Here is a 14222-nt window from a genome sequence, read left to right as displayed (position 1 = left end):
GGGGCTCTGTCCCGATGAGCACGCTGTGCATGACGCAGGCTCCCCACTAATTGGCTGCCACATGCCCGCGGCTCGCTGCCACGCCCCTGCCGAGGGCGCATAAAAGGCCCCGCGGAGGCCAGACGGGCAGAGTCTGTGAGCAGCACCTGTTCTGCACCCTCCCTGACACCATGAGCTTCTACGGCGGCTACTACGGAGGCCTGGGCTGCGGCTACGGCCTGGGCGGCCTGGGCTGCGGCTGGGGCGGCCTGGGCTGTGGCTATGGCTGTGGCTACGGTGGCTTTGGTGGCTACGGCGGCTACGGTGGCTACGGCGGCTACGGCGGCTACGGCGGCTATGGGTACAGCTGCTACCGGCCCTGCTGCTATGGGAGGTACTGGTCCGGCTGCTACTGAGACACCTGCCGGGACTGGATGGGCTGAGCGGGGCCCCCAGCCCCTGCCCCTCTGAGATTCTGGAGAGATGGGCAGCCCTGGGCCCCTGCGGCGGCCTTGGACCTCAGCACCCAGCACCCAGCACCCAGCACCCAGCACCCAGCACCGACCTGACAAAACCATCGCACTTGCGGTTGGAACGGGGCGGGGCACAGTGTGGGGAGTGACTCCCCGGGCGGATACATGTTCTGGGAGAACCCCCTTCCGATGGCTCATGGACGTGGGGGACTCACTCGACAATAAACTGCCTTCGCTGGGCGTCTGCACGTGTCCTAGTTTCTTGTCCGCGCTGCATGGATAGGCTTTGCCTGTGTGCGCACAGCAGGTGGGAGTTCATGTGTGTCCATCTACAGCATGTCTGTCTGAATGATTGCAGTGCATGTCTGTCTGTTTGCAGCACATCTGTTTGTCTGCAGCGTGTCTGTCACTCAGTGTGTGATCCTTCTTAAGGGCCCGAGTCCATGTCTACAGTGTGTGCATGTGTGTGTGCATGTGTGTGATCACACGTGCGTGCATGTGTGTGAGTGCACATGTGTGTGATTGCATGTGTGAGAGTGCATGTGTGTGAGTGCATGTGTGTGAGCTCCGTTTCTGTGTCCACGTTCCCGTAGGTGCCCACGTTGTCCTGGCTGTTCTGTTCGCCTACTGTTTGTACCTCCAGCTGCTGTCTTCACCTTTTATTTAATTAAAAGACACACCCACCCACTGCTTGCTTCACTGGTGACGAAACCCTTCAGTGGAATCCTGTGATCTGTTTGAAGAACCTTTTTTTTTAGTTGTCGGGACAAAAGTTCTCTTCCAATGCCTGAGAATGGGTGGCAGCTTCTGCGTCCACACAACCACACGCCGGGTCAGCACGCGACCTACTTAGTAGTAATTTACGACAGCAGCACCCTTAGCTTGGGATTCCATAACTCAGACTGGCCAAAGGCAGAAGCACATAAAGTTTGGAGAACAGAGTAAAAGAATCTCTGCAAGACGCCACCTTAATTTCTCTCAGGAGCACGATGACCACGACAGAGAGGGCCCTCGGCTTGGGTTGGGGAACGTCCTGCAAGGACCCCCACTGTCCGCCCCCAAGGCCGGAGGCACAGATTGCAGTGAGGACAGTACCCATGACACTGCAGCCTGTCTGTCTGTCCGCAGTGCGTCTGTCTGTCTGTAGCGTGTCGTGTGCAGTACAAGCTCAAGGAGCCAATGCCAACACGTCTACAAACTTTACAGGATCCTTGTACATTCGTCCACATTTTTAAAAATCCCTGCTACCAGGTGAACTGGGCGCGGGCATCTATGAAACAGCTGTGCCCGCTGTGCCCGCAGGAGCCCGGCCCGGGCAGGGTGACAGGCTGGTGACGCTGTGGCCAGGGCCTCCCAGGATGGACCCATGGTTCCTTTATTCAACCATCACCCCAGGGAACGTGGTGTCACCCTGTGCCCCAGAGGTACTCAGTGCCCGAGGTAGAAAGACATAAAGGTTCCTGTGATCGAGATGAGCTTCCGGGTCAGACGGAAATATAATTACAATTCTGTGGCCTGGCCGGGTGGCTCAGGGGCTGAGCATCGACCTAGGAGCCAGGAGGTCAGGGTTCCATTCCCAGTCAGGGCACAGGCCTGGTTGTGGGCTCCATCCCCAGTGTGGGGCCTGCAGGAGGCAGCCAGTCCATGATTCTCTCTCATCATGGATGTTTCTCTCTCTCTCCCTCTCCCTTACTCTCTGAAACCAATAAAGAGAGGAGAGAGAGAGAGAGAGAGAGAGAGAGAGAGAGAGAGAGCTGCACAGTGAGGCAGACTGCACTCACACGCACGGATCCTGGTGTTCAGCTCCTCCCGGCACAGTGAGCCGTGGCCGGGAGCAGTCACCAGACGGGACGGCGATAGCACCACCCGGGCCATTCACCCCAAGGAGCAGGACCCTCCCACAGGGTCTCCATGGGGGGCCATTCACCCCAACGAGCAGGACCCTCCCACAGGATCTCCATGGCAGCCACCACACAGGCTGCTGCTCCACGACGCCTAGTGTCTGAGGAACCCCGCGGACCCCAGGCTGTGGCTCCCCGAAAAGTGACGGCATCCCTGCTGCCGGGTGTGGCTCTCAGGTGACAGGACAGCATGTTGGATGGGAAGCCGGGCCCAGCGGGACGGACAGGAGCAGCGTTTCGGGGAACAATGACGCTTCCCTTCACGTGAGTTCTCAGGAGCGGACAGGCCCCCCGGGCTCTGCAGAGTCCACGGCCACGGAAAGGGGGTGGGGGCTCAGTTCAAGGTGAGCGCAGCCTCGGGCGATGCCATGATGGCACCTGGAGTGTGAAGATGGTTCATGGGGTTTGTGACTCAGAGACCCGAACGGGTGTGTGGGTGACAGACACGATCGCGTCTTATTGACATAAAATTCTCTTCTAGGAATTTCCCCGAAGCCACACATGCCTCCGTGACTCTCGAAAGCAACTCACATGAACATGTGCAGGTGTGTTTGCTGTTGGGAAACAAGAGCATGACACGGTTTCTAAGGACCGTGTGCCATTGGGTGACACAGGTGGCTGTCCCCGCCCACGTATATAAACGTCCCGGGCCATCCCGTCACAGAACAGACACACAGTTCCAGCCGAAATCACCTCTGACACCATGAGCTACTACGGCAGCTGCTACGGAGGCCGCGGCTGGGGCTGGGGCGGCCTTGGGGGCCTGGGCTGTGGCTATGGCTCCGGCTGGGGCTGGGGCGGCCTTGGGGGCCTGGGCTGTGGCTATGGCTCCGGCTGGGGCTGGGGCGGCCTTGGGGGCCTGGGCTGTGGCTATGGCTACAGAGGCTATGGCTGTGGCTGCTGGCGCCCGTCCTGCTGCGGGGGATACGGATACTCTGGCTTCTACTGAAACCCTGCCCAGCAGCTCAGCCTCTGAACTTACAAGGGACTTCCTCCCACGTTTGACCTAAGGAACCGGACAGCAGACCTCATGCTGGGTTATTCACACAAAAGCCTTTAGCTCCCCAGGATTATGGGTAGATTTTCAACTGTGCCTGCATCTCCCTCATATTCCCAGGATCCTCTCCGTTTGCTGTCAGAACTGATTGGACTGTCTGTCCACCTTCCAATAAAGCATTGAACTTGGACACAAAGAATGGTTTTGTTTTGTTCATGAAATGCATTATGAGGAAGTGGTTCTGGGCACATCCACTCCGCTGTCCACGGGGAAGTGGTCGGGACCATCCAGTTTCCCGGCTTCGTCTCCTGTGAGGCCGACTCATCGAGAACTGCCCCCCTCCGCCCCCCATCTCCATCCTCCTGCCTCAGCGCCCAGCCTGCTCTGTGGGCACCTGGTCCTGACCGTGATGTGGAGGGAACTCGGGGAGCTGAGTGGGTGATGGGAGGGGGCTCTGCAGGGACCCACATCCGTGTGGGAGGGACGCTCATGGCCTCCCGCACAGCCGGGCTCTCAGCTCTGGGTCTAAGACAAACTCTCTGACACAGTGAGTGGGTGTGAGTGTCGCTCCTCCCTCACGGTCTTCGCTGAGAAGCGTGGACCCATCAGCAGCCGCAGTGCGTTCTTCTGTCTGAGACATGTACCCACACGGTCTGTTCCATGGGCCTGTCGGCCTCCTCCTCCTCACTTTCTTCTCTCCTTTCCCTTCTTCCTCCCCCCTCTCTCCCCTTCATCTACCTCCCCCTCCCCCTCTTCCTTCTCCTCCTCCTTCCCCTCCTCCTCCTCTCCCTCCTCTTCTTCCTCCTCCTCCTGCTCCTCCTCCTCCTCCTCACTGCTACCTCTCCTTTCTCCCACCCAGACACAGGGATTTTAGGTCTGAGGGTAAAAGGCTCTGTGATGATAATCAAGCTTCAGAATGTATTATTCCTTGGAAATCATCTTGTTAATTTCAATGTAAAGTGAGAAGAATCTTTAGTGTGTTTGTCAATTATGTTATAACTAGAGGTCCGGTGCATGAAATTGGTGCATGGGGAGGGGGGTCCCCTCAGCCCGGCCTGTACCCTCTCCAATCTGGGACCCCTCGGGGGATGTCCGACTGCCTCTCGCAATCCGGGACTGCTGGCTCCTAACCGCTCGCCTGCCTGCCTGCCTGATCGCCCCTAACTCTCCCCTGCTGGCCTGATTGCCCCTAACCACCTCTGCCTCACCCGGCACCCTCGACCCAGAATTCCCTCCTCTGGCTGGTCGCAGGCACCCAGGACCCAGGCTGGCTTCACCCTGGCTGGCCGCAGCCGCAGGGGATCATGGGCGGGTGGCTTGCCTGGGCCGCAGCCGCAGGCGCCTGGGACCGTGGGGTGGGCGGCTGGTCCCTCTCCTGGGCTGCAGCCTGGCTGGTCCCCATTCCTCTCTCCCTAGTGTTGAGTGTCTGAGCAGTTAAGGCATGATGGTGTGAGGGCGTGATGGCCATTTGCATCTTAGCTCTTTATTATATATGATACATTGAGAAAATAAATTATATCAACATATTAACTATTGTAAACTCTAGGAAAGGGGTATGGGATGTTTGCCGGAACATTTAGTCTTTCCCTTTCTGGGTGTGTTTTAAAATACCCCATAAATGAAATATCTGAAGTAAAAGCAAAAATTCTTTATTCTGTCCTTAATACATGTTGTCATATTAGATTTATGAAAACTGACTCAAGAAGAAAAATATCTGAGGAGTTTTGTATTTCACATAGAAATTAAGTCTATGATTAAAAATCTCTCCCAAAATACCCGTGTGGGGCCAGATAGCTTCACTGGTGAATTCTAAACACTTTCTGTTCCAAAGAATAATAGGAACACTCCTACATTTTAGGTTGATCTATCACAATAAAAACATAATGCCGCCAGCAGGGAGAATTACAGGCCGGTATTTCTCATGAGCACGTATGCGAGGCTCCTAAGAACATACGAACGCATTCCGTCTAGCCACACATGCATGAAACAGATCAGACCTCCCGACCGAGGGAGTTTATCCGAGGAATGAAGAACAGCTCGCCGTGAGAAAATCACAACACGAGGCGCTGAAGCGAGTAACGGGAGACACAGCGTGACAGTCAGCGCTCCGGGCGGAACCCTTCTCCCCCCGGAAGGTCTACGGAGACCCAACCGGGTGCCCAGGCCTGGGAGTGACTCTGCTTGGAAGCTGGCCTTTGCGGATGGGACCACATTGGGATGTGGAGCCTCCAGGTGGGGCCAGGGAAACACGGCATCTTCCCTTCTGTGCCGGAGACGGGGCTCAGGGAGGAGAGCAAGCGTGTTCACAGAGGCGGCCGTGGCCGAGGGAGTGGGCGTGGGGACATGGGGACCCGCCCGGGATGGTGGAGGGGACACAGGGACCCGCCTGGGATGGTGAAGGGGACACGGGGACCCGCCCGGGATGGTGGAGGCGGCCGAGGGGTGAAGGCCACAGAGGCCGGGCGGGCAGGAAGGACGCTCCCCTGTCCCAGGAGCCCAGCCTCACTCCGCCAGGTTCTGGGCGCTCAGCCGCCAGGACCCGGAGGCAGCGGCTCCTGGTGTGTGGGACCCAGCTGGGGGCACACGTGCTGGGCCCTGGGGGCGTCGGCATCGCCTGCCTCGTCTCACACACGAGGAAGGCATGACAGACACGCTTCGTCTGCCCACACGTGTGTGTGTGTGGCTCAGGGGCAGGCTGACTCTCTCCTATAAACTCATCCTCTATATTTAAATGGTGTTTCAGGAAAATGTAAATTTTTAAAAGTTAACAGACACTCATTACGCCTCCTTTTACAAGGCCTTGCCTGAGGCCTCGGGGATGCGAGACTCACATCCTCCAACTCAGAGGGCTCCGGCGGCAGCTCCGGTGACTGGTCAGGGACGGGAACCGTCTGTCCAGGCGGCAGCGGCAGTGAGTGACGGGGAGGGATGGAGGGGCCGGTGGGGACGGACGGACGGACGGACGGACGGCAGGGACGGAGGAAGCGGCAGGAAAACTCGCGGGGAGAGGGTCCGAGCAAACGCTCAGGGCAAGGAACTCCGGGTGTGCAGAAGCGAGATGCGGGTTCGTGGGCAGAGGGACTTGACACGGCGTTTTAGCAGGAAGAGCCGGGAGGTGGGCTTTGGCTACCGTGTGACAAGATCTGAGTGTTTCCTACAAATCTGAAGACTGTGAAGTCACAGCGAGGAGGCGAAGTGCCGGCGTTTTTAGGATGTAGATATACTTGTTGTTCTGTCAGAGGACGAGTAGCCATCGAGAAATGCCCCCTGCCCCCCGCCGCCGTCATCATTACACTAATTGCCTCGCTACAAAGAAAGAAAAAATTGAGGAAATACTTGTTTAATGAAAACCCAGCCTAAGACAAAGGGAAGAGCAGGGGAGGGAAGAAAAAAAGGGAAGGAGGAAGGCGAAGAAGGAATACCACTGCCTATATAAGCTATAAATAAAATATAACTTCTGCTTTAATAACCAAATAAGAATTCTTCTAAGTTTATAAAATTGTTTTGGCTTTTTATTACTTTTTTGTTATTAGTTTTTGATATAAGAAGTTGAAGAAGTATTGAAAGAATGGTATGAAAAATACTATTTCTACCTAAACATAAGTTATAAACATTGAACACTGGCCTTGTTGATCGCCGACTAAAACGCCAAGCTCAAAATCCTCACCTTTAAAATACCGTTGTATTCACACATTATTCAGGAAATGCTGAAATGGGACATGGGATAGTTGACAAAATGTTTTTAAAAAACGCCTCTGTGACTCAATAATTGTCCTCTTGTCAGCGATCAATTAAGTAAAATTTTACGCCGTAACGAAGCTTCGCTGACTAACAGGTCTAAGAGGGGCTTAGACATTGAAGAGACAGGAATACGAACATCATTGAATTTGCTGAGAGCTGAGCGGCCAGGGAAGAGGACCGAACTGACAGACACTACCCAGCTGACGTCCCCGTGGCCCCTGGGTGCGCACAGCCTGGGGCGGGTTCCTATCAACTCTTCTCATTGTGAGCACAAGAGGTTTTTGTTTTTAAATATTTTTATTGATTTTTTTTTTTTTAAGAGAGAGAGGAAGGGAGAGGGAGAGAAGATAGAAACATCAATGATGAGAAACATCGAGGGGCTGCCTCCTGCACGCCCCCTACTGGGGAACTAGCCCACAACCCGGGCATGTGTCCTGATGGGAAACCGAACCAGCAACCACTTGGTGCCTGGGATGACGCTCAACCCACTGAGCCACGTCAGCTGGGCCACAGTAGGTTTTGTGGAAAGCAAGCTCAGCAGGAAAATCCAAGGGAAGTTTAAGCTTCCTTAGTTGGCTCTCTCTCCAGTTAGGAAAGAATAGCGTAGCTGGGTTTCTATGTAGAGCAGTCTGGGCTTTGAGTCCACTTGACGTCACATCCCGTGGTTTCCCCATCTGCTGCTGAGAGATCGATGAGCTTCTCTCACGCGTTCCTTTCCACCCAGAGGAACCAGACAGCCTTCAGCCACACCCCCACCCTGCGCTGGGAGCTGGCCTGGGGCCTGGGCGTGGACAGCAGTGGCCTGGACGCTGGTCTGGCTGCGGGAGCCACTGCCCTGTCTATGACTTTGACTCCAGCTGGGAGGTCTTGGTCCTGATTCTGGCCCCAGGGATGTGGACTTGACTTCGACTGAAACCCACTGATGTTCCCAAGCCTTAGAGACAGGACGCTCAACTTCCAGGCTCTTTGCTCCAAAGTGTTTCCTAACCTGCCTCCTGGGCTGCTGGGCACGGCTTCCATGACCCCCGTGGGCAGGGCTGAGGCTGTGGCAGGGCCGTGGCTGACGGGCGTGGCAGATTGGAGAAGAGGATGCGATGTGACACCTGTTTTGGGACAGTTCTCGGGAGAATCGTCCAACATCAAATTCCAACTTTTCAAGCGTTGTATCCTGTCAGATCTATTTCCAGCTCAGAACACGGAGAGAAGATGGATTGCCCGCTTACGAGCTCATTGGCGTGAGATTTAAGAGCTGCCTGTGTGTGGACAGCTGTTCAATAGCAGTTTGGACTAATTCTATAAACATCGGCTATTTTACCACCGGCGCTTTCTGCTTTCACTCTCCAGATGCTAATTTTTCATCTGAGATTCTTCCAGCGCATTTTACGGGGGGAGGGCGCCATGATCATTTCCCAATAAGCGGGTTTAATGTGGCGTCGCAACCGGGTGTCCACGGTCGTCATTTACCTTACGTGTGCCCTTTGTTTTATGATTTCGCTGGGAAGACAACTGTGTCCCTTCCTGAGGACACCGGTTATCCATGTTGTTACGTCAGCGAGAAGGAAATATCAAGGACTGAGATGAGGGGAGAGACGGCTGGTCTTTCCAGGGCCCCTTTCTCTCCGTGAGTCAGATCCAGACCCCGGGCCCAGTGCCGTGTCAGCCAGCTCAGGCCTCCCAGACAGTCCATAAGGCTCAGATGGCTTCTCGGTTCCCTAAAATTCACATCGGTGGGGCCCGGCCGGCGTGGCTCAGGGGTTGAGCACCGACCTATGAGCCTGGAGGTCACAGTTCGATTCCCAGTCAGGGCACACGCCCGGGTTGCAGGCTCGATCCCCGGTGTGGGGCCTGCAGGAGGCAGCCGATCAATGATTCTCTCTCATCATTGATGTTTCTCTCTCTCCCTCTTCCTTCCTCTCTGAAATCAATAAAGATATATTTTTTAAAATTTACATTGTTGTGAACTCCCAAGTCTGGCTATGATTTGGGTGCTAAAACCCCTGGACTGAGATTCTGGTCATTCACAGCCTTGATTATGATTTTAATTTATTTGGCCTCTTAGACTCAGGTTAAACCCACGGTGTTCGGAGTCACCTGGGGAAACTGGTATCAGGAATGATGAGGAACCTCACGTTGAACTCTGAACCGAACACTCTCTGGACCCTGCCATACACACCCTGTTATTTATTCTCTTTAAAAAATATTCTTATTGATTTCAGAGAGGAAGCGAGAGGGAGAGAGAGATAGAAGCATCCATGATGAGAGAGGATCATTGATCGGCTGCCTCCTGCACGCCCCCCCATTGGGGATCGAGCCTGCAACCCGGGCCTGTGCCCTGACCTCCTGGTTCATAGATCGATGCTCAAACACTGAGCCACACTGGCCGGGCTATTTATTCTCTTTTAAACCGGCTGCCTCACCAGTTCTTTGCAGACTGATGGCCACTCAATCTCCTCACCAGCCAGAGCTTTGGGGTTGGTTTTCTCTCCGAAAACCTTTGCTGTTTCCACTTTTAAGGTTTTGCTCCACGTGAAGCTGGTTGCCATGACCTCTTCCCTCTCGCCGTCGGGAAGCTCTCAGAGGCCGTCGCTGCAATGGAGACATTGGTCGGAGAGGAGTGATCGATGGGGAGATGGCAGAGCAGAGGGGACGACTGACCATAAAAGGAGCCATCAGGTGTCGGCGGCGGGATGAGCCTGGCGGTGAGCAATCGCTGAGGGTCAGGAATGTGCCGACGTGGACGAGTCAGCCATGTCTTCCCATAAAAGCAAAGCCGCACGCTCAAGGCGCCCAATGGGAGGCTGGGTCAGCAGAACTATTTTAATGGGAGCGAGGCCGCTGTGTCAGGAGACGGCCTCGGTGAGTGACAACATTCCAGGCGATGCGCGGAGTGACACCGAGGAATGGTCACGTGATTCAGCACCTGCTGGCCCAGGTATATAAGCTCCCTCCCCCCTCGCTGACACTCACTCTCAGGACCTCGTCTTGAACAGAAACCCACTCCCCCTGACACCATGAGCCACTACGGCAGCTACTACGGAGGCCGCGGCTACGGCTGGGGCTGGGGCGGCTTTGGGGGCCTGGGCTGTGGCTATGGCTCCGGCTGGGGCTGGGGCGGCCTTGGGGGCCTGGGCTGTGGCTATGGCTACAGAGGCTATGGCTGTGGCTGCTGGCGTCCGTCCTGCTGCGGGGGATATGGATACTCTGGCTTCTACTGAAACCCTGCCCAGCAGCCCCACATCTGAGGCCGTGAAAGGGGGACCCAAATGTGACTGCCGTGGCCGGACCAGGACCCGCTAAGGTCCAAGCATCAGCGACACGACTAGGAATGGTGATCACCTCATGGTTGTCTGCACCATGTCCCCTGGCGTTTCTTGTTTGCATTCTCGTAACTGGGGGATTCTCTGTTCTTTTTGCAATAAACGAGCGTAAGTTAAGACGGCGTACGTGGCCTTTACTTTTCTGCGAGAGTCCATGGTCAGCGTGGCTTTCGCGGGTTCAAAGACTTGGAGGGAGGGCTGACGCACAAATGATACACAAGACGGAATATTAATTTTTATAATTACCAGGGGAACTAGAGAACAGCCCAACTAAAGAAGTGGAGTTCTCCCTGTTGCTGCTTTCCCAGCTGCTTCTATTAGCTAGAATACACAGTTCCCTTTAGGACGCAAACAGACATATCAATGGTAATGCTTAGCAAACAGTAAGATTGCCAGGTCTTGGGGAGTTTGCTTTAGGCCATTGAGTCAGCAGCACGTAATAAAATGTAGGTATTCACCCTGTGAATATCAAAGGAGTCCTGGTCAGCCTTCTGCCAGACTCCTCACATTTCTATCAATTACTGTTGATCTTGGTCTGTAGCACTCTTCTATTTAGCTCAAAATATCAGAGTGAGTATTTGTAACCGTACCAGTTGATAATGAAGAAAATAAACTACTCCATGAAAAACTAAAGTAAGAGGATCTGTATATGCATCACACACACACACACACACACACACACACACACACACACACACACCCAAGGCCAGACAGGCAGAGAGATGTAAACCCTCACACGCAGTTGAAATGAAATTTTTCTTCTAAACACAAGACCAGATCGTATTCAGCGTTTGTAGTGAGACAACACGGATGCTTAAACTTACCACTGAAATGTCAGTTATAGGCACTTTCACTTCTACAGCGAGGCCAGCATGAGGAACAAGTAAAGGGTGTCCCAAAATTCACCCAAGAAGTAATTTTGATAGAAAACACAGGTTTATAATTAAAAATGGTAAATTTTTTATTGATTCATAAAGTATACAGTATAGGGTTATGTATGGAATAGCATATCGGGTAAATGGCCTCCATGGCTTTGCTGGCACAGACGCACTCTTTTGTTGAAATTTTCCATGACCGTTTTTGCATAAATGTAGCTGAATTTCGATGAGGCTCATTTTCATCTTGATGGCTTGGTTAATCGACAAAATTGTCGCATTTGGGGTTCAGAAAATCCACGAGTGATTGTTGAGAAACAAACGCATCCACAATGTGTCGCTGTTTGGTGCGGATTTAGTGCTGGAGGCCTCATCGGACCATTCTTCTGCGAAAATGCGGCTGCTCAGGCAATAACAAAAGAGTGCGTATGTGCCAGCAAAGCCGTGGAGGCCATTGACCCGATATGCTATTCTACACATAACCCTATACTGTATACTTTATGAATCAATAACAAATTTACAATTTTTAATGATAAACCTGTGTTTTCTGTCAAAATTACTTCTTGCGTGAATTTTGGGACACCCTTTACTTTTCTGTTTGGTTAAAAACTTGTTGGTATTTGGCGATAAGGAAGAGAAGTGATAGGATAAAACCGGTCTCCACATTTGCACTGAATATGCCCTTCTTCACGTGACTCCCCCGTTTCTCCAGGGCCGCCCGTGACACGCGTGATTGTTCTCCGTGGAGGCCGCGCCTGACATGCTCACGGGGACACGCAGCGCTCCCTGCTGCCTGCCGCCCCGGGTGGCGTGTCTGCACGGACACAGCTGGCGTGGAGTTCAGCGATCGCCGCCCATGCACCCCTACGGTTGTTCTGATTTTTAAATATCTTGCTGGAGGCTCTTTGGCGGCCCCTTCCTGATTGGGCTGCATCTTTGTAGAAATAACTCGTGAACAGCGCTGAACCCAAACCTATTAAAAGTTATGATGTGTAGGAAAGTCTCCGACTGGCTCACTGAGCACAGGCACTGACTTGCTGAACCGGATCTGACCACCACGCCTCTCAGTGCCTTGGGAGGGAGAGGGGCTCGAGCCCCACAGTGACAAACAAGAGAGTGCAGGGCCCTGGCCGGTGTGGCTCAGTGGATAGAGCGTCAGCCTGCAGACCCCAGGGTCCCGGGTTTGATTCCAGTCAGGGGCGCGTACCTGGGTTGCAGGCTCCTCCCCAGCCTGGGCCCCAGCGGGGGCTCCTGCAGGAGGCAACCCATCGATGTGTTTCTCTCACATCAACGTTTCTCTCTGTCATTCCCTCTCTCTTCCACTCTCTCTAAAAAATCAGTGGGAGCCCCAGCTGGTCTGACTCAGTGGATAGAGCATCGGCCTGCAGACCAAAGGGTCCCGGGTTTGATTTCGGTCAGGGGCACGTACCTGGGTTGCGGGCTCGATCCCCAGGGGGGAACGTGCCGGAGGCAGCCGATCAATGATTCTCTCTCATCATTGATGTTTCTGTCTCTCTCTCCCTCTCCTTTCCTCTCTGAAATCAATAAAAACATATTTAAAAATAAAAAAATAACAATCAATGGGGAAAACCCTTGGGTGAGGATTAACAAAACAAAAAGGAAGTGCGGCCCCTTTCTGTGCCCCCCGGGGGGCTGCACCCCAGGGCACCTCAGAGACGTGTGCACACAACGCCTCTGCCCGCGGACCGTCTCCTGAAGGGACTGCCGGGGCCTCCTGGGGGGCCTCCTGGGGGGTGGGTCTCCGTGCAAACGTGTCCCGTGGTGGCTTGGCTGGTTTTCCATCCTGGACTTGCTTGGAAACAGACGGTGCACCGAGAGCATCCCTCTGTATCCCTGGAAACCTGTCCGTGTCGGGTCCGTGGGTTCAAACTTCCCAGGAGCGGGCTGGGCTCTGCAGGCGCCTTTGCTGAGCACCTTCCCGGAGCCTCCCTCCCTCCCGCGGGCTCTGTGTCCCTGTCTCAGGTCGGCCCCTCGGGGCCAGCTCCTCAGGGACAGGCTCCCCCGCCTCCGTCCTCCCCGCCCACCCGCCATGCCCCGGCTGCCTCTCGGCCACAGCCTCCCCGATGCCCGTCACTCCTCTCCTGGCACCTTCTCTGACGTCACGGGCAGAACCTCACGTGCCTTCGTCTGAGCCACCCGTGCACGCGTGGTGACATCACCGAGCCCAGCAGCGTCCTGATACCGTCCCACACGCCGTGACCCTCCCAGGATCGGCTGTGTCTTCGCTGCAGCACAGCCTGGCCTGGCCTCCGGCTAATTGGCCTGAAAGCGGCCGGAGCTCCGAGGCCGTGGCCAAGGCTGGGCCAGGGAGGCGGGGCTTGAGAAGTGTTGCTTTCATGTAACGAGGAGGAGCAAGCAACGTATTTGTTTTCTTTTTACTATTTTTATGGATTTTAGAGAGGGAGGGGGAGAGAGAGAGAGAGAGAGAAAGAGAGAGAAAGAATGAAGGGGAATCATTGATCAGCTGCCTCCTGCACATCCCCCACTGGGGATGGAGCCTGCAACCCGGGCCTGTGCCCTGACCAGGAATCGAACCCTGACCTCCTGGCTCATAGTTCGCTGCCCACCCACTGAGCCGCCGGCCGGGTGGAGCGATGGTTCCTTAACGGCCTCGGCTGCCCCAGGCCAGCAGTAGGTCCTGCACGGCCGCGGGGGTCAGGCTTTCCCCTCAGCCTCACAGACGAGAGGTGCTGTGGCCGCGGCCGTCATGGTGCCGGAGGGATGCGTGTCAGGTCTGGTCTTCAGTCCAGGTCCTCGGAAGTCACTCCAGGCCTGATGCCGGCTCTTCTCGCGTCTCTGTTAGCCTCATGGCTTCCAGGCGGCGGGTCCTTCCACAGCCTCCGCCCTGGTCCTCGTTCAGGACCCCCGCTGTGGGGGCCGCTGAGTGAGAGCTTCACCGATGTCCGCCCTTCCTGCCC

At 54.9% G+C, this 14222-nt stretch overlaps 2 protein-coding genes across 2 annotated transcripts; both read left to right on the top strand.

Moving 5' to 3' along the window:
* The first annotated feature begins 166 nt into the window (after positions 1-166).
* On the top strand, positions 167-687 carry LOC132229166 (keratin-associated protein 19-3-like). Its single transcript, XM_059685918.1, has one exon. It carries the CDS (start codon positions 171-173, stop codon positions 393-395), a length of 225 nt encoding a protein of 74 aa, XP_059541901.1. The 5' UTR covers positions 167-170; the 3' UTR covers positions 396-687.
* A 9415-nt stretch (positions 688-10102) lies between these two features.
* LOC132229165 (keratin-associated protein 19-3-like) lies at positions 10103-10511 on the top strand. The gene has a single exon (XM_059685917.1). The coding sequence runs from the start codon at positions 10103-10105 to the stop codon at positions 10304-10306; it is 204 nt and encodes a 67-aa protein (XP_059541900.1). The 3' UTR covers positions 10307-10511.
* Positions 10512-14222: the final 3711 nt, after the last annotated feature.

Source organism: Myotis daubentonii, chromosome 3 (genome assembly GCF_963259705.1).
Source record: "Myotis daubentonii chromosome 3, mMyoDau2.1, whole genome shotgun sequence".
Lineage (NCBI taxonomy): Eukaryota > Metazoa > Chordata > Mammalia > Chiroptera > Vespertilionidae > Myotis > Myotis daubentonii.
This window is presented reverse-complemented; position numbering and strand designations above follow the sequence as displayed.